The sequence below is a fragment of the Argiope bruennichi genome, chromosome 2 (assembly GCF_947563725.1).
Source record: "Argiope bruennichi chromosome 2, qqArgBrue1.1, whole genome shotgun sequence".
Taxonomy (NCBI): Eukaryota; Metazoa; Arthropoda; class Arachnida; order Araneae; family Araneidae; genus Argiope; species Argiope bruennichi.
In genome coordinates, this window is record NC_079152.1 from 45,903,003 (window position 1) to 45,925,183 (window position 22,181).

The 22,181-nt window shown below is 26.8% G+C and overlaps 1 protein-coding gene across 1 annotated transcript; it reads left to right on the forward strand.

The window, feature by feature from the left end:
- Nucleotides 1-2,611: 2,611 nt before the first annotated feature.
- Nucleotides 2,612-20,463, forward strand: LOC129962180 (dynein regulatory complex protein 8-like). Its single transcript, XM_056075920.1, has 7 exons — nucleotides 2,612-2,696; nucleotides 5,592-5,677; nucleotides 5,765-5,858; nucleotides 6,135-6,207; nucleotides 9,583-9,662; nucleotides 19,716-19,825; nucleotides 20,282-20,463. Exons 2-7 carry the CDS (start codon nucleotides 5,647-5,649, stop codon nucleotides 20,461-20,463), a joined length of 570 nt encoding a protein of 189 aa, XP_055931895.1. The 5' UTR covers nucleotides 2,612-2,696; nucleotides 5,592-5,646.
- The last annotated feature ends 1,718 nt before the right edge of the window (nucleotides 20,464-22,181 follow it).

Below are 22,181 nucleotides of genomic sequence, written 5' to 3' on the forward strand. Positions count from 1 at the left end.
CGTTAATGTATGTAATGATTAATTCCTTATAAAAATAACATAGAATCTTCAAAGCAATTCTTAATTCACTATCAGATGGCGCTGTATGCCTTGTAGGAAATATAATCTAATTAAAATTAATCAATTAAAATCAAATTAATACAAAAATACTGTAATGCCCATACGGAAATGCAAATTCCCAAAAATTTAGAAATATGTTTCTTAATAAATAGAAAGTCACAAAAATTGTATTAATAGAAAAATAAATAAATACCTAAAAAATTAATATATTTAATTTAAACTTAAATTTCATGTTTAGTTATTTTGATAATTTAATAAAATTTATCTTATTTTGCAGTCATAATAAAAGAAATACAAAAAAAAATCTATTAAAAACACAAAAATGGTATATGTTTGCTAAACTAATCAGTTTCAGTTAAGGATCAACTATCTGAAAATAAAAACCAAAATTATTTTTTAAATAATAATAAAAAAAAATTATTTAATTTTCATAGTAAGGAAAAATATTTTTTTCCTGTAAAATAATCATCAAATGTTTCTTGAGAAGGAAAACAATAAATTGTTTCGCAAACACGGTATGTTTTCTCTTTTTGTGTCATAACTATATCGAGACACGGAATGATTTTCTCTTTCGCCATTTACAGGAACAATACAAAACCGTGACATTAATGACATCCTTAAACCAATGTCTTTCTTGATTAATTTCATCTTTTTTCCTGCCCTGATCCGTTTCTCCCTCGAGGCCGAAAGCGGACAAAAAAATGGAACAAAGAAAAAAATTGCAGAAAACAGGCGAAATAATATTTATTCTATTCATAGGACCTTCGAATATGTCCCGTATAACATGTTCCTGAGGGTATATCATAGGTAACAAGGTCCCGATGTAGCCATTTGTAATTACAGAGTCAATAACTGATGTAGAATAGGAAAAAACAGTTTTCCTAGCTCTTTGATTAATCTTTAGTTAATGGCATTTTTTATCCCAAAACTAAGGTGTTTTTTTTTTCTTACTGTACTTAGATCAAGTTTTCTTTATATATGAGCCATTTATTTGCTTTTTAGAATATAAATCAGAGTTCAGGAAGAAATAAGAGTTTTTTTTTTTTTTTTTTTTTTTTTTTCAGATCGAGAAATGGAATAAGGATAATTACTAAGAAGGGGTTGAAGGACAACAAGTTTCATAAACTATTCGAATAGTTTAAATATTTCTAATGCCATTTGCAGTTTAAGCAAATATTTTCTGTTACTTACGGATGCTTATTTCTTGAGATAATATATGTTGAGTCTTTCTCTTCATTAGAGGAAATTTGCATTTTCTTCTTGTGGTTTAAGTCAAGCATGACATTTAATGGTTCTTTGCTTTTGGCCCTTTTATCATTATTAGAAATAGGAAAGTCAACAAATATTAAGAAAACAAATTAAAAGAAAATATTTGTGTGCAAAACCTATCATACTACTTATGGTGTTTTATTTCGTAATATTTCATTTAATTAATGTGTTTTATTATAACACACATATATATATAACAAAGTACTTTGACACCCATGATGCTTTCAAAAAAATTGGAAACTTTCCAAATGAAAATAAAATTTTGATTCATTATTTTACAAATTTGGAATGAAAGATTAAAATTCACCATAAGGAAAATATTTTTGATTATTTGCGGTTATTTTAATTTAAAAAAAATAAGATCTTATTTATCAAACAGCACGTTTGAAAAAAGTAGTTTAAAGTTTCATGAAATAATTCGGAAACACATATCAGGATAAATAGTTTTCAGAAAGTAATTTTCATAAGTATGCATTTAAAAAAAAAAAAATATTAAATGTGTTGAAGTAAGTTTACGAATTTAAGGTTTCTGTTTTTGATTGAGTTGCTGACTGATTTTGCAAGTGTGTAGCAAATGTTACGAATTGTTTGATAATGTTTTGATATTTTGTTGCTTGATAATGTTGCACTAATAAATTTTATATTTTTAGCACAAGTATGATTTTTTAAGTTAAAGAGTTTTCATTCCATTAATTACATCACTTTTTCTAATAAACTTTATTATTCTTTATTTCCATATAATATTGGTGAATTGACTCTAGAATATTATGCTTTTGATATCTTTAGTAGGAATACACGTGAAAAATATTTAATGAATTTTCAGACATTCTTTAAATTACTAGGTATAACTAAATTCGAATGACTGCTAGAAATTAGATAATTCTATAACTATTTCAACCACTATTTAAAAAACTTTTTCAGTTTTATTCTTTCCTTTTACCTTACTTGAAACAGTGATATTTTAGATTTAAATCTCTTTTATATATAGAAACAAGCATTCTTACATTTTATTTCTGTTTCTAAAAGTAAAAATTTTAGCTTTTGTTTTCAGAAAGCTGGTAATGCAACTCTTTTCACTTTGATGTTCATATAAGGCATAAGTACTTACGAAAAATCTACCATAGATACGGTCTCAATGAAAACCGCTGTTAAAGCAATACGATTGTAGTGAAAAACCTATTGGTTGCCATAGAAACAGAGTAACATTTCTTATTTTTACTTCAAACTTTACTGATCTGTTCTTAGAAGAATACTCTTCTTTTTGCAAAGCACTATCTCTATATGGTGCTACAGAAATAAGCCGTGTCTAATTTTATTACATAAAAAATTAACTATTTCAGAATTTGAACAATTACATAATTTAGAAGGTAAGTTTAGTTTCCATCTTTATTATAAATTCCATAAATGTATTTCAATTTAATTTTAAAAAAATCCTGTAAATAATAATAATAATTCCTATCTTCTACATGATTTTAGTGATTTCAAAATATCCTTTTACTTGATAAAAGTATAATGAAATATTAAATAAAATTGCTTTAAATTGAAACGCCTTAATATTTTTTAAAACATAAATAATTTAATAAAATATAATGCAAATATAATAATAATAATATTTATGTATTTAAAAAAAATTATTAAAAAAATATTTCATATGTTATTGGAGAATATAACATGCATAATACTGTGCTTTCTAAAAAATGAAGCGTAGTAATATTTTTAAAATAATGCTGTAAATATTACCTCTGTTTTAAATTGGAGTAAATAGATATTAAAATTATACATTTGAATTTATATATGATTCAATTACGTGTAAAATTTTATTTCCATTCAGAAAATCGGTCAAAAGGAGAGAAAACAAAAATGGTGCAGTTTAAGCATTCAAGACATTTAATTTTGACATTTGAATAAAAATAATTAGTGAAAATAAAATTATTGATATTTTGTTGAAATAAATAAAATACACGCTTTTCCAATGAAAACATTTATTTTTGTATTATATTTGGTGTCATTCTAAACAAAATATATACTAAATCCCCAATTACATTCATTTAACTGAAAATATTATTTACAATTTGAATTATCTGTTCTTGGGAGAATACTCTACTTGTTTTCTTAGTACTCAAATCTGGATTTAGGATAACTATTTCAAAATTCGTTCATTATTTGGCATAAACTGTTATGAAATAGATTTCAAGGCATGAATTAATGCGTTATTATGTTGCAATATGCAACGCTTCCCTTCTAAACCTAATCTGAAAGGAAGCAAAGGATTGACAAGACTTTTAATAGTTTTCAAATTTTTATGAGCATTGACAAATTTTTGGACTGTCCGATTGACCAACGAAATAAATAACTCTAATCCATTAGCTTCCATTGTTAAATATTTTAGTAAAGTTGTACTTTTCGAAACCTTAATAGTGACTTTAAAATAAAGAAAATTTTTGAACTTTTATTTAAAAATAGTTATTGTTCTTAAGACTCTAGGCACAAACTGTTTATATATGTATTGATATATGTATGAAATTAATAAAAATAGGTTTTTCACGCAAAAGACTTAATATTTAAATAAATGCAGACAATTCTTAGTTTTAAATATATTTTGGGTGTTTTTAAATACATTTCATTTGAATTTTCATTAAATATACTTAATTTAATTTTATTTTTATTGAAATTATTTTGGTTTCCCAAATGACAAAATGAGTCATTGGAACTCCAGAATAACTTTATTTAAATTCTTGTTAAATTACATGAAATAAATGAGGTATTAATTTTTGGCTTTTAGATAATAATTTAGGGCATCCAGTTTGTTACATGAGCATTATATTACACTAAGAAAGTGAAATACACTAGAAAAGTGAATTGTTTAAACCAACAATAGAAAATGCTGCGAATTTTAATGATTTAAGCATTTGAAACTGAATTTTACAGTTTTAATTTTACAAAGAAGATTACTTTTCATGATTTTTGGAAAATAATATTTAGAGATGAAACAATGTCAGTCAGTTAAAATTACCTTATTTTAATACTGAGAATCATGGGCTATACAAAGTCATGACTCATACGTTAAAGTACTTTAAAGTGGATATATATTTAAAAATTTAGTAATGTTAAAAATCTGCTTTAAATCTAATTATAAATAAAATATATTTATGGTTTAGAAGCAAGACTATGCTCTATGTGATAGAGCAGTTTATTGAATGTTACATATTTACTTTCAGAATCAATTTTGAAAAATTAAAATTTTTTTCAGCACTATCATATGCGCCTTGAATTTTAATAAATGTTAGTTTATAATAAACATACAGTGATTTTCCTACTTACTCATTTTTTCCACTAAGTGCTCCCTTTTCTCATAGTCGCATTGTATCTTGTATAATAATTGTGGTTATATTTTTTTGTATTGTATATAAATTTCATTTTCTTTCCTCAATAAATTATTTTATGTGTACCCAAAAACATATAAGGGATTCTAGAATTTCCAGGTTCGCTGGGTATACTGTTGCAAAAAGAAAAAGTGTAAAAGTGATCAAAAATGGAGTGTGTTCTCATGATATTTATAATACAAAATAACTATAGAGAACTTAAAATACGATTTATTAAGCATTTCGCTGAGGGAGTTACCATTTCCGACGACTGTTGCAAAATCTCTCAACAATTCTTCAGTGATAAGAGTTAGAAACAAACCTTAGAGACAACAGGTTACATGATATACAACATAAATTGTTCTTTTCTTATTTAAACGATTAGTATTCATTATTATTTTTCAATTACCATTAATTTAAATGATTTCAAATCAATGAAAGAATAATAATGGCATGGTTGGCTGCATGCTATTGCACTGATAATTATAGATAACTGCATAAATTTTGGAAAACATAAATTTAATTGCAAAGAAAAACATAGTAGTTTATGTTATTCTGTTAATATATGATACTATTTCCGCTAGTAATTAGCAGATAAAGATAGTGTTATTAATTATACATTCATGAACGAAAATAATATTTTATCAAATTGAAACAAATTTGAGTTTTATCAAAAATTAAATTATTTTAAGGTATTTAAAAAAATTACAAACATACGATTTACATTCTTAATTCTTAAAAATTCATGATTATTCATTGCTTTTTAAAATCATTTTCAAAATAATTAAACAACTAAAATATAAAGTTTTAAATTATATTGATTTTAAAATTGTTTTTGGAAATGTAAATATTTCTTTTGTTTACTTCAACTAATCATTGCTTTTTTTTTTATCATGGCAGATAAGTTATTTTTTTATTTTATAAAAGAAGAATCATCCATTTTGTCCTCAAAGTCATGTTCAAGACGAATGCAAAACCAGACACAAGTAAGTAAGCTGAAATCAGTAAATATTAAATTTAACATTTGTTTAAATTCAGAAATTAATGTGAAATATTATTTCTTTTCTGTTTAGGTAAAAAGAGCTCATATGAAGCATTCACCGAAAAACAAATAGCTGAAGCATTCGAAGTTTTTGACGAAGATAGGAAAGGAAGAGCGAAGCTTAAGTAATGCCAGTTACTAAATAAAACTTATTTTGTTACTTTGTATACATATCTAACCAAAAAATTGTGAAGTTGAAGTTCTATAACCGTCATAAAGTTGGAAATTTCTTCATGTATAGAATTTTTTTTTGAAAGAATTAATTGTGATTTCACCAATGCTATACTAATAAATCAGAATTAACATTGTTAAACGGTCATTTAAATAGTTATTATGTTTACGATAAAACTCAAAGTGTAGTGTTTCTTATAAACATTATACTTTTGGTTTGTTCTTTTTAGGCATTTAGGTAGCATTATCAGAGCCATGGGAAGAGTTCCAACACAATCGGAATTAGAGGATATGGGTTTAGAAGTAAGTATTTAGAGTGAATGTGAATTTGAAATAGATCTGTATTAAACCATTATTTACATATACAAACCAATTGTATATTGTTCACATTAATCCATAACTGTTTACTATTAAAAGTGAAAATATATACATAAAACCAAAAAATCTCCGTTCTGAAACATTTATTAACATTTTTAATTACACTTTTACTTAAAACTTTTTAACAATTAAAAAGTTTTGTTAATTAATTTTAATAATTAAAATTTTTGTGCTTAGCATTTTTTTATTTAAATTAGTTGATTTTTTTTTAATTTAGTGGAAGATATATAATTCAGCATTTATAAATATAATGAAATCCTGTTTTTTTTTTTCTTTTTTTTTAAATATTCCTACTAAGTTGAATTATTTGAGTGGAATCCAAATTCATTATATTATTCAATTAATGTAATTATTTTCTTAAAAATAATTAATAATGATGGTAAGTGATAAATTCTCTTTTTGTAAATATGAAAAAATTAAGTTAAATAAAATAAAAAAACATACTATAAAAAAGAGATTTCATCATAATGCTAAAAGTGTTTCAAACGTATTTATTTAACTTGGTATGTCCCATGTTTATAAGGATATAATCATGTAATCAATTCCCCATTCATTTCCTCAAATATTAAGATATTCAAATTGTACGTGGTTATTGGTTTCCGATTAAAATACATTGTAAAAAAATGAAAGCTCATAAATGTCAAGTACCACACAAATTTCAATAAAATATTTTTCTGTAATGCCATTTAAAAATTGGCATGCGAAATTTTAATAACCAATTAATTAATATTTGTAGCCATGGTAATAAAATACATTACAGACTAAATAGTAAAAAAAAATATAGAAAATATTGTTTTAAAAACATTTTATCAGTGTAAAAAATGCAGGAAATAAGAAAGAATATTTTTTTTCGAAAATCAAGCAGCATTATATTATTTAAACATCTCATTTATATTTTTTTGGCTTTAAAACTATAAATATAAATTTAAAAAAAGATCAACTGCTTTCACTCCTTTATTTGGCAGATATGTATATAATGAAAAAAAAAAAACATGAAAAATAAATTCCCATGTATGCTTTAAAATTCCCTATATTTTATAAATCTGATAAAAAAATATTTTAAATGTTCTTAAAGCATTTATATCAGAATCTTAAGACTTTTTTTAAAAAAAATCGCTATTTTTGCTATAAAATCATTTAAAGCAAGTAATTAAGGATATTATAAAGTGAAAAGCTTTAAAAAATTTAACCTTAAAATAAGAAACTTAGAAAGGCCAAATAATGTATTCGAGTAGAATATGAAATTTATAAATTATGCAGAAATCTGAATGTTGATTCTTAGAAATATAGAATATTATTAAGAGGTAATATTTTTGTCAATAAAATTATATACGACTGTTTAGAAAAAAGGTTTAAGTATAGCAAATGACAGTCGATGGCATTTGCTTCAAAGCATTCAATTCCCTGGATAAATTTCATATATGCTTTACACTTTTTTATGCCACAGCAAAAAAAAATGTGTAAAGCGTATATGAATTAAAATCATATAGCAATAAACATAATCACAGTAGAAAGATAAAAAAATAAGAAAAAATAAATAATATATAAATGATATTTTTTGAAAAAAAATTATTTAAACAATATATTAAAAATAAACTACTCTATTAATAATATAAATTGAAACCAAATGATTCAATTAAATTCAAAATTACAAAAATGAAAAGTCAAAAAATTAAAAATAATGATGAGCAAAAAATAATAGATATAATGAGACAATAAATATCACAAGAAAAAAAAATATTTAAAAAGCCATTATATAAAAAATGAAAATACATAATAAAATAAATCATTTTTCTCGACGCCTCTCACTTTTGCAATTTTTGTTTTGACTTACGGAATTTTCAAACAATGTTATCTGTTTCTTTTTTGTACATAGATAAAAACGCTTTTGAAGAAGTTCATTTATATTTATTAACTTTAAATGTATTTCCTTTTAATAAATTTAAAACGCAATATAAAGGACAGTGGGATTGTTTTCTATCATTCATTTGAGATACTATGATTTTCTTTTATTGCATATTAAAGACCGAAAATTTTAAAACATAAACAACTGATTAAATGAACATAGAGATGGATCGAGACAAATTCAGAAACTTGCATAAAATGATTAATGTGGGGAAAATCGAAGAAAAGATTATTTAACGTTTGTTTGTATAAGGAGTTTTATCATTTCACTTGATAAAGCATTAAAAATGGCATTTCATACTTGGTCGTTTTTTGCTTTTTTTCCAACTCCACTGTCAGCTTAAATATTGCTCTCAAATATTGAAATATTTAGAATTTTTAGTGAGGTATTCTAAGGCAGTCCTTTAAATATTCATAAATAAATAAAAATATTCCACTAGTACAAAACTTGACAAATGTTTTTAGTCCAAGAAATGCTGGTTATGTGCGTTAAACCCATGCACAATAAGAATTAGAACACATTTTAATTAAAAAAATTTTGGTTCAAAAATATCCAATAACAAGTGCTTATATATATATATATATATATATATATATATATATATATATATATATATATATATATATATATATATATATATATATATATATATATATATATATATATATATATATATATATTAATTTTGTACTACCCTACAAAGAAATAGTTGATATTTCTTTGGAACAGCACTGTTTTGATAATTTGTATTTAATTACGGTACTGTAAAGTATTCATTAATCCTTGTATTCCAATATGTTGTGTTACAGTATTAATTAGCTTTTAAAAGTAATTTCAAACAAATATAAAATGCTGATGTTGTTACTAATAAAACAAAAAATGGTTACAGACATTTCGTAATTGGAATTAATTTTAAGCATACTTAAAAATATTTAAGTATAATTTTTTTTTATAATATTATATTCAATTGATCGTATTAAACATTAAACTTCGAGAAATTCTTGCAAACATTATTTCATTGGTACTTGAAAAAATATTAATTATATTTTTTTTTTCACCTTCTCTTATCTACTGTACAAAAATAAGGTTGAGTGTTCTTGAAATTTTGAAAAGAACATAGATCTATGTAAAATTCGGAAATTCAACTTACAACTAGAGTAAACCGTCTTTAATTACCAGTATGCATGGAAATGATATTTTCATTATATTCATTATTAAATACATAGAAATAGATTTCCATTATAAATGCTGATAATATATGCAAATAAACGTATAAAAAATTTAATTTTTTGTCACCAAAATTCTTTATGATAAATTTTGGATTAAAAGTTGGACAACATTCTAAGTGAAGCGTTTTAATTGCAATCGAATTTATGTTCTTTAATTTGTTTTAGATTGAAGATCAAGAATATCCTGGTTACTTCAGACTGGAAAAACTTCTTCCACCTTTGACTAAAATTTTAATGAAAGACGAGTATGCTATATTTTTTAAATTTTCTTTATTTATGCAATACAAGTTACGGAAATGAAAAGTGCAAAAATTGTTTATATATATATAACCACATAAAGTAAATTTAAAAAAAAATACTAAACAATCATTTTCAAGGGCATTTCGTATCTTCCTTTGTGAACCCCTAAGGAAGATGCAAAAAATCTGATATTAGAAGTCTCCCGGTTTATTTCGACAGTATCAAATATATGGAACGCTTCAGATGCTGAGTATTAAAAACACTTTTAAAAAATATATTTGTCTAAGTAGTAAACATGGCATTTAAAAGCAAATTTCAAATTCAAAATCCAATGTATTGATGAATTTGATGAACTCGATTGCATTTAAAAGCAAATTTCAAATCCAAAATCCAATGTATTGATGAATTTGATGAACTCTATTGCAAGACTTAATGTTTTATTCCCTTAATTTATTTTAAAATTTTGTGTGTGATACTTTGTAAAAAAATAGAATAGACTTAGTGTGCTAAAATGAAATTATGAACTTGGCGGGTAAATATGAAACATATTTGTACAGACAGATTGAGACGAAATTTTGTTTCTATTTTAGCTTTTACTAAATAGTAAGTCTAGCGGTGTCGAGAGATCAGTGTATCAACTGAATTGTATGTTAGGTTCCAGATCTTTCTGTGTCTTTGGCTGCATATCTTTTTTTTTCTCAAACATGATGTAATTCCAATAGCTTAATTATAATTCCATATATAATTAAAGATTTAACCATTGCAAAATATGTGAGACAGTAGGTTATGCATATGTTCAGGTTAAATTCCTGCATGTTTTTAATACATATTTTTTAAAATTAGCATATGGTTTTATTAAACATCTGCTTCCAATATTCCATAGATAACTTCCAACTGAATGTACTTTTCTTACATTATATATCAATTATCAAAAAAAAATGCGCCTTAATTCATTTATCCTAAATTTTGAAAGCAATACTAGCTATGAAATATACATTCGCATTTGGAATTTATAAAATAATTATGAAATTAATTTTAGAAAAAATATTTTAATTTTAATATATACATAGGTAGATGGATGGATGGATAGATAAATATATTCATATAGATAAATAGATGGATAGATAGATAGATGGTTATTAATATTTAATTTATAGAATTTTAGAAAATTTACATATTTAATAGAAAGTTAAGTTTAATTAAATGTTATAATTTATTTTTAAATAAAAATTCTTCTAGTATTTTCGTCAGTTATATACTTTCTTAATTTGATTCTTTTTTGCCAGACCAAAATATACGTATATACATTTACAAACATTTACTTTCCTGCTTTAACTGATTATTTTGTTCAAACTTCTCTATAATTAGTTATAAAATGTAGTAATGATTTTAATTGTTCTGCTAATTTTTGGGTTTCTGTCTTTTAGTTTCTGAAATTGTTTGCGGCCGTTACACTTTATTTCCTAATATTGCTTTCTAATTGATTAATAAGTATAATTTCAGTTTGATTAACCTAATTTTGATAAAACAGAGAAGTACTTCAAGTTGAACTTCAAATTACTAACAGTAGAACGCAGATGCGATTTCTAGATTTACATTTCCTGCGTATCTAAAAAGGTATCCTTCATTAATTTGAACTGTAATCAGCATAAGAAAACACTTGCTTTTAAACTCTTGAATAAATCTATTCATTTGCAAAACTTTGAATCATAATCTTATTTTTCTTTCAGAAATATCTCTGAAATGCAGACAATTAATTTAATTTTAAGCAAAAATTTTAAATTTCACTTCATGTTGAACTTTTAATAGCTTTTATGCGTCACATATTCAGAACAATATTTAGCGCATTTCGTTACATAAAAAAAGCCAATGTTTTTTTCAAAACCCAAAAGCCAATGCCAAAAAGCCTGCGCCAATGTTTTTAATGTTACCGACGATGAAACTTTGGTATTTTCTTTAAATTAAATACGAATAAAATATAATTTGTATTCTTAGAATCAAAAATGTACTCTTAAAATCAAAAATATATTTTATGATATTATATATTTTAATTTAAATCAGACTCTTGAAAACAAAGTAACGTTTAAAATGAACTTCATTTGAAATATTTGACCATTTCTCAAATGAATCAAATTTATAAATAAATATTCCTTCAAAATGTATATAAACAAGTGATTTCAAATAAATTTATGGCTAGCATTTGTAGTTTATGAATTTTAGACACACAGATATACGATCCATTATTTGCATATTTTCAATAAAATGTAGACTTTTATGTAGCAGGGATATAAACAAAGATATATTCTTCATTCCTGAAATGAAGTTTGAATATACCTAAGATACTCATTCATATTTTGTAAAATTATTCATTTCAGAAAGGTTTATAGGTTAACTTTATAAGTCAGATCTATGAAATAGCATGTCATGAATTTTCTCTATTCGTTTCTTTCTCCATCTTTGCTTGAACCTTGACGTTTTATATTAGTACTAGCAAACATTTAAATTTACTGTCGAATATATTGTAAAAATGGTTACATTATTTGTTTCTGAGCTTAAATTTCATGCTTATTCACATTTGTAGTATAAAACACTTTTGTTATATTGACATACTAAAAGTTAATAGTTTTATAGAAATGAAATGTTATAGTATAACATCATCATTCCCTACCATTGATTAATCTTCTAATTTCCTAAAGTTCACAAATGGATTTTTTTATTCATTTGCATAGTTTGTTAGTCTTATAAACACTCACATGTAGTTTTTTAAAATTTAGGTGCTACGCTATGAGCTATAAGTACCGTGATTCAACAAGTAACTTTTTCTATAATAAAATAGCTTAAATTTTCAGAGTGCTACATTCTTTCTTTTCGATGCATAAATACCAAATGCTTCTTCTATATCTATGGACATTCTGTGTAAAGTAAAGATAATGTGATGCAGAATGGCAAACATATATGCGAAATAGACCAAACGTTCCCATATAATTTACTTAAGCAATCTCATAAAACATTAATTTTATTCATTTAAAAAATAAAAATTCATCTTTGAACTCAGACGATAGAATCATTATTTTTCCTGTTCAAAACATTTGATTTCCGAGTTCAAAAACAGAGCCTTATGCTATCTAAATAATTCTTCGCATAATAAAACAAAAAAACAATTGAGTTTAATTGCCTTTTTATGACTTTCATCATTTTTGCAGTATCATATGATATGCCTTTACACAAATTCTGTATACGGTTCTTCTCAATTACACACCAATACAGATACGCCCCCCCCCCCGATTGCGCTTTGGGGCACCTGAGATATGGGGATATAAAGCTTCCTGTAACAGGGTGGTTTTCTGTCATCTGGGTAGATAAATGATGTGGGATCGGTTACCTCCCACCGGTGACGTGACATGCTTCTTAGGGGAGGAGTTGTACTGTGACAGGTAATGAGCTTTAAGACTCAAATAAAGTTTCAATCTACGCAGTCACGGCGCTCAGATCATGTATATTTGTTAATACTCAAAAGTGACTTCTGCTATTCAAATATCTGCACATAAATCCCGGTGAACCTCATTCTCGTTTAAATAATTTTCAATTACCTAAAGTTTTTCTCTGGTAGTTCATTCTGTGGAATAGGTAGCGAATACAGACAATCAAAAGGGCTGAAAAAGCAATATCTGTAGATTCATCAATCTGCATGGTGAGTTGAAAGTGTGAGGATTTTAATCAAGACATAATTTTGTTTAGTAAATTTGTGTAGTCACCTAAATTTTTCAGATGTTTGCCTAAATCAATCAGATAATGCCAAGTCATCAACTTCTCTTTGATATTTCTTATCAAATTTATATTCTACCACAGCTTTAATGCAATTTTTTACCAAGTATTATTCAATCACATGTACCACTATTTCTTTAGCAATGCGATATTTATTTCAAAAAGGTACTTCGAGTATGGTTTCTTTTATTAGAAAATATGTATTTGGAGAATGCATTTCTTTATGTTGAATTCATCTTGTATATGTTCGAAGTGTTGAATGTTTTTATTGGTAAGATTAGGATAACATAACTACAGATGCCTTTTCAATTTAGAAGGATTTAAATTATTGCTTATGAACAGTAATAATTTGGCGCAAACAACACGCTTAATTCATTGGAATCTTCTTTATTACCCATTGATGTCAAACCTTATGACCTATTGACATTTTTTTTTTCTTTTTCGATATACAAACATTCTACTTTGAACATTAGAGACATTGTAATTAAAAAAAAAAGATTTAAAAAAAACATTTTTAGAGACATTGTAATTTAAAAAGATTTAAAATAGAATCATTTACATCAAGGCCCCGATTTTCAAATTGCAAATTTTCTTTTTCGTTCGTATCAAAATTTCTGGTAAAAGGAAATCCAGTGTTCTTTTTCATTTCCGGGATGCAACACCCCTAAGGACATCTCGCACCACCTTAGAATTCCACCGAATCCATTTGGAAAATCACTGCAATATACTATAGGAATGCCGCCGGATCCTTTGACCAAAAAAGCAGCTATTTTTCGCCTTTCACAGTGTTTTTTTTTTTTTTTTTTTTTTTTTTTTTTTTACGAAGTTGTAGTTTTTATCCTCAACAGTAGATTTTTAAGTTTATTGCATTATATTCATCATCACTTTCCTTTCGATTGATTTTTTCTATAATTCATAGACATTTACGAATCCTAACAGACAATATTTTTAATTTAATATAGATTTTTACTTATATCAATTTTATTGCCTTGTGTTTGGGGCTCAATAGCGCTCCATAAGCAAGACATTATAATCAAGACATCTCCACTCAACAATAAAATTCTGCATGAAGATAATTTGACAGCTCGTGCACATGTCAATAACTATGTCATTATAGCAAAAACACAGGCTATCTGCATATATCCTTAGTCTATTCATTATAGACATAACCATTGCTCTCGCATTAATAGTCTCGCTTGTGATATTTGAAATTTAATGGCAATTTGTATCATAACGAAGCTTTACCTGACACTACTGAAACGACTAGATAGACTTTTTCGTTTCAAAAATATACGACTAAGGTTATAAAATGCAATAGTATTTTCTTCATTTAGAAAAGGTCTTAGTTTTATTATCATTTATTTGTAGCCACGTTTACTAATAATTATAATGTAGAATAAGTTGTGAAAAAATTTTAAGGACAGATAGAGGACACAGCAAACATATCAGAATGTTTGGTCTTAAGTGACTGTTTGGTTTCCGCATACTGGAAAGAGGCTTAAAAGTAAACATATATAATTTGGTATCAATAGAGGACAAGTATATCTTAACGGAGATTTTTATAATTAGGACTGAAAAAATTTTCCATCAAACGTGTGCTGGATAAATGTTCCGATAAAGTAATCGACGTAGGATATCGATTCTAACAAATATTTTTAATTCTTTTAAAATTATTCTCTATAAAGTTATCTAACTTTTCTAAGCTTATATTATCACTTAAAATAATCATGTACTAGAAGAATTTTGAAGAAGTTATTATCAATGCTATTTTGAGGAAATAAGTTACATTTCTTATCACAAATGTTTACTAAGTATACGTCCATTTGTGTTCATGTATTCTCATACAACAAAAGTTTATTGTGATTACTTTACTACTCTTTAAAGTTTCATTTATAAGCTCTTATTCGTCTTGTAAAAATAAATTCCAATAAATATACTCAAATTACTCGATCATTCGGAACAAAACATCAAAAGTACCTGATATACAAAGATGACGAGTAATTTACTTTGAAAGTGGTAAGAAATGATTTAATAACAGTATTAATTGATGCATTCATAGCCGTTCAATGATTTGCTTACAATAATAGCATATAAATTATGCAACATTGCTTATAATGTAAATAATATTTAAATTTAACTAAATGTAGTTGAAAAATGTGTGACATAATGCATTCGAAACAAAACAGTTTCTGTTTTCTTCATTTTTGCTTCATTTTGCCACTTCAATTATAACATATTTCATAATGTATATTTTAGTTTACTAATAATTTAGGTTTTTCTACAAAGTCAAGCAAAATATATGCTATTTTAGCGTTGTTTAAGTAAGAAAAACAGCAGTATGAATTTGTTCGTTTGCTTAATATGCTTTGACAAACAGTGTCTGATGCAATCTATCGTTTCAAAGAGCTTTTCAATGATGTTCAAAGCCCAGGAAGTGAACAGTTTCAATAGCCGTAAGGTTTTCAAAAAGCAAGTTCAATGAAATTCAAGAGTTTCCATGAGAAAGATCGCCTGTTAACTTGGAGTAAGGGATCGATCAGTGTTACGAATGGCAAAAACAGAGTTTGGACTGAAGCCTTACAAGTTTTAAAATGCCCAGCTTCTCACTGAAGAAAACAAACTCGCGCGGCTCCAAAAATCCCGGAAACTTTTGGCATGGGTCGCAAGTTCGAAGAAATTTATTTTCATTAATGGGAAGTACTTTACCGTACAGAAAGCTGATAACTCCAAGATTGATAGTAGCTGGTCTCTAGATGCTCTAAGCACTTCAGCAATTGTTGAACATCACCAATATCCAAAGTCGGTCATGGTCTGTGGTGAAAATTACGCAAATGGAAAATACCGATGGCTTTTGGGGATGAGGGCGTCAAAATAAAACGAAAAGTGCACTAATAAGACATTCTTGAAGCTGTTGTATCTCCGTAGGCCAAAACGCACTTCGACAATGTAAACTGCACGTTTCAAAAAGACTCTGCACCATCTCACAAGGCTAAACATGCTGAAGAGTGGTGCAAGGTGCATTTTCTGGAAGTGATATCATTTAAATCTCAATCTCATGGTTTATAGTGTATGGTCCATTTTAGAGTTATTTGCTTGCACTAAAGCACACAAAAGTTTGGACTCTCTAAAGCAATTGTCAAAGCAAGAATATGATAGATTAAAGGTAGTAGACTTGTGGGTCCTAGCTGAAATTTCAATAATCTTTTGCACCTCTGTATCGCAAGAAAAAGCAGGTACTTTGAAACGAATTACATTTATTAATTAGTAAAAACGTACTCTTATTACTATTTGTTATATTTTTTAATTAAATTATTTTTAATCAAGCTACATTAAAAAATGTTTGGCTGTGTTTTTCTACCGCACCATGTATTAAGAATTTGTCAAAGGTTGTGGAAATGTCTGTGAAAATAAAATACTTATTTGATAATAGTGATTTGCGTATGGATCCGTGAGGGTATGATTATATCATAAAACTTAACATACAGCATACTTTTATTTTAATTATTAAAAACAAATAGGCTATATTTTTTCGTATACTAAATCACTGAAGGGATTTCATATATGCATCTTATTTTAAAAATAATAAGTTCCATTAGAATTTCGGATGAATTTTTTTTGTAATTATTTAACATTTTCATGCCATAATTAATCAACAAACAGACTTTTAATATATTCCGTCAATTATATATATGGTTATGTTAATGTTATTTACAAACTAAGAATTATAAGGAAATGTATCTTCCCTCATTATTCCAGTACATTGTAAGTTATAGAGAATTTTGTTGGAGCTTTTAAAGTTATACAAAAAAAATCCATTTTATACTCTTGAAATTAAAAAGGGAAAATAATGACACAGCATTCAAAAATATTGACTTGAAAGTCCAAAATTTAATTGTCTTCAAGTTAATATTTATATGCAATTCTCAAAGTGAGCTTGGAAGCGTTTTTGAAAGCTTATAAACACAAAAATCAAAAAGCACAAATGTTCCATTATTATTTTAATATATTAATGATATTGTACATGATTCTGAATAGTGAACAATATTTTAACATATCCATATGGCATATACACTGAGTGGCCAAATTATTATGACCACCCCCTCAATACATGCCACCTTTGGAGCACCTTTAGTTCGTAAAACTGCTCGAATTCTTTTTGGCGAAGATTCTGTGAAATGTTGGTAGGTGGTAGGAGGAATTAGAACTCATATCCGATGAACTACACAGTTCCTTCAGATTGAGGGCAATGAATTCAGATGCCTGATGCCCCGTTCGATCTCATCCTACAAATTTTCAGTTGGATTAAGATCTGGTGGTTGTGCGAGTCAACGAAGGCAGATAAAGTCAGCGTCATGTTCCTCGAGCCGTCTGACGACAATACAAGTTTATGGCAAATGGCATTGTCCTGCTGAAAGTATCATCCCCGGCAGGGTACATAATTAACACCACAGGATGTACTTGATCTGCGAGAACACTTAAATATCTTTGGGCATTCAGACGTTGTTCCACATTAATCAAAGGACCCATACAATGCCAAGAAAACATCCCCCAAACCATAATATTACCTCCACCAGCTTCAAGTATTGTGGCAATGTAGTTGGTGTGTATGCTTGCGTGCTGTTTTCGCCATATCCGAACCCAGTCATCCGCATGGTATAGTTAAAAACGCCATTCATCAGACCACATGATCCATTTCTAATCATTTACTGTCCAATCCTTATATGCCTTTTCAAACTGGAGACGCTTGCTCTTTTTCAAAGCTGACTGCAGAGGCTTTCGAACAGGTTGTCGGCTCTCATAGTCTATACGATGTAATGTATATTCTACAGCTCGTTCAGAGACGTTCGCATTTGCTCCTTCATTAAAATTATCTGCGATTTGACGTACTGTTGCTCTTCTGCTGGAGTGGACAAATATGGAAGGTTTCCTTTCAGCTCGAGCATTCAGTAGTATCTGAAGACCACAAATCAAACATTGAGATGCTGTTTTCTGCTTAGAATTCCACTCTCTGTACACATTAGCAACTGCTGCTCACGAACACTTCACAAGATTAGCCTGGCTCCGACGCTTCGAGCGCCTGCATTTATTTCGCGTTCAAACTCAGTTAAGTCACGTTTTTTTGCTCATATCTCCGAGCGCAATACAGTGCAATTGATGGTTCTCTTGCTTTGCATTCCCTTTTTGTAGCTATCTCGCCCTCAAACAACAACACTGTGATGCAATAGCTCATTTTGCTTAAAACTGCCAGGTGGTCATAATAATTTAACCACTCAGTCTATTACTAGGGAAGAAAACATATTTTCAGATCCTAAGGGAGGAAAACATCCTAATGAACATTTAAAAAAATATGTTGAGTAGTGCAAAATATTAATTAGAATAAGAAGTCATAGAAGCCATTCATTTAAATTCCTATATATCAAAAATTTGCGTATAATAAATTATCTTTGACCAAAGTACAATTACATAGTTTTTTATTGGTTAAGCATGATCAGCTGTTCCCAATAAGCTTTGTGAATTGGTCAGAATCAAAACACCATTCCTTATTACGAATCTCACTGAAATATGAAATTTTGCGATTGCTTGTGTTACATGCATGTGTCATTGTAATTCTATACCATTCAGATGTTTATTTTCTAATATCTTCATTTTATGACATTGAACCATAATGCTAAATTCTAGGCTATTTAAACGCTATAATAAAGTTTAAGGGAGAATTGAAAAGTAAAATAGTAATCCTTAAGTAGTTACTTGAGAATAAAATGCAGTTTTTACGCAGCCATTAGCAATTTCAGTATATCTGTTTCATGCTAGAGTCGCAATAGATGAATTAGAAAGTCATTTGCTCTTTATAAATAATTGAAAAATAACATCTTTTCTAACTTTATGGTATTTTGTATTTTCTTCGCCACTGTGAGCAATACATCCAGTTTGCACACAAGAGACAATACTGGATGATAATGCATAGCGATTATTAACACTTTTAATAGAAATGAGGCAAGTGTAGCATACTTTCTAGAAGAATTCCCAACGGTTTGGTAGTAAAAAATGTAATGCATTTGTAATGCTCATATAAAGAATACAACATTATATTTATATGCAGTAGGTTCCATATTCAAGGAAAAGGTTAATATTTTTGTAGAAATACACTCATGTGAATATGGGTTTAGTCTTATAATAAAGTATTTCCCTAAATGTTTAATACTCGTATAAAATCATTTGATAATAATGTATACCTATATATATATATTATGTGCTACATTTTACACAAATATATTCATACTTTGAATTTGCAGGTGGAAACCAGCATCGAAAGAAGAAATAATTAAAGCATTCAGGGTTTTAGATTCTGATCGTAAAGGGTATCTTGAGGTAGAACAGTTACGAAAACTTTTCCTGCAGCACGGTGAGAACGCTATAATTAAAAATAAATTATAAATAATTTTCATATATATATGTATGATTTGTGAGATAATTGCTTTTAAAAATAACTACTCTTGCATGAAGTAAAGTTGCTTTGAATTTCATATTTATCTATTAAACTTCATAATTTAGATTCAAATTATTATATTATAATGATATTCAAAGAAAAAGTTACCATTTTTTTGTTTTTTATTATTAAATTTTATAGTGAGTCACTTAAGCATTTGATAAATTTAAAATATATATATATATATATAGATATAGATTTATTTCTCAACTCTTAGAAAATTTCATTTTATTATTGAATTAAAATATATCTTGCACATTTCATAATATAGAATTAACAGAGAAAATATTAGCTACTTATTTAATGTTTGAAAAGTATAATTATGCATAAAGAAGTGAAATTTGATCTTAATAATTTTTTTTTCCTAAAAAGGAGACAAATTTCCAGCGGATGCGATTGAAAAATTTTTGGGAAATGCACCAAAGGATTCTTCCGGCAAAATTAATTATAAAGACTTCAGCGAACTTCTTGTTGTGCCTCATGTTTTCGATATTGCAGAAAATCGGAGAGAGATCAGAGAAAAATTAGTTGATGATAGATACAGAATGTGCTAAATCACTTTTTTTATGGTTGGCATTAATAAAATGAATATTAATTGTTTTAATTTAACAAATTTCTCTGAAAATGAATAATGTTTATTAATCAGCTGCAATGCTCCCTTCAATAGATTGGAAATATTTTATTTCGTTGATCTCAAATCGTTCTTATTTTTTTTAATTAACAAGCGTAATTCCACATGATTTTAATTATATAGAAATCACATTTTAAGCTCTTTGGTGTAATATTTTGAAGAATTCCTCAATCGAAATGCTTTTCATGCGGTATCTCATCTTTGCTGCCATATTATACCTTATATATATATATATTGGATTTGTCATATGTCCAGTCTAAAAATTCACAAATAGCTGATAGCCACAAAATCGGCCTTAAGCCTGCACCCAGCGAGACAACAATATTTTAATACGACATAATTCTAACATTTAAAAATATGCTTCTATTGCTCCAAAAACCGGTTACAATATTTACAATTTCAATTTTAAATCTATACCTACACAAGGGTTTATCTGTGAATCTTAATCAAATCTTGAGTGAAACTATATAAATTAAGCATTTATTGGTTTTCAAGTAATTTAAAATTTTCTGAATATTACCTAAGGTTTTCACATTATCGAGCCTCTTCCTAAAGCCGAATTGACGAGGACATAAAATACAGTTTTCTTCTAAACGCGTGAGGAATTGATTATTTATGAGTTAATCCAACATTCTATCCATATATAGGAAGTAAAAAAAAAATGTCTGTATGAAGAAAAGTGAGAATGCTCTTTTCCTCTTTGGAGATCAGGAAAAACTTGCTTAGCTTCTCTTGGTTTTGTCTGGAAATATCTCATATTATCACTAAAATTTATCTACATTTGTATATGAGTGGAAATCATAACTGAATTTATTATTTATAGAAATAATATCTATATTTATCATTTGTAAAAATATTGTCTACTTTTATTGTTTTTAAAAATAATATCTGTATTTATTATTTCACATATAAAATCTAGTAACCATTCATCAATGCAGGGAGCTCCCCTTTTTTTTTACCGTTTCAATGTAATGCTCCAACAGAAACAGAATATAAAAAAATCACATTTTAAAAACAAAATTTCTTAGAGAAATTCTTCATTCTCGATCACTGCCGAACAACTACTTGCACATGTGGTTGATGACACAAAGTTTGCAACATTTTTAAAGATATATATGAGGTTCATACTTAATCAATAAGCTTGAAGTTAAAACATAATATTTGTAAGTGGATCTGTTAAATAGAGTAACATTTTGCTTCTGCAAAACAAACTTGAATTTTCCAAGAAGACTTTAGAGAAAATGTGATCTAAATACAGTCAATTATTGATAAACTAGGAAAAATAAACAGCATTTGGAAATTTTTACATTTATATAATGTCGGATTTCACAAAGAAGGTTGAAGTGATAAACAGGAAGAACGTAATATCTAGCCTAAACAAACTTTTTTTTATTCAATATTATATTTATTATTAAATATTATATTTATTATTCAATATTATATTTATTATTCAATATTATATTTATTATTAAAAATTATATTTATTATTCAATATTATATTTATTATTCAATATTATATTTATTATTCAGTATTATATTTTTTATTCAATATTTTATTCAATTTATTTTATTCATATATATATATAAGAAAAATTAAAAGCATTGAATAAAAAAAAAGTTTATTTAGGCTAGATATTACGT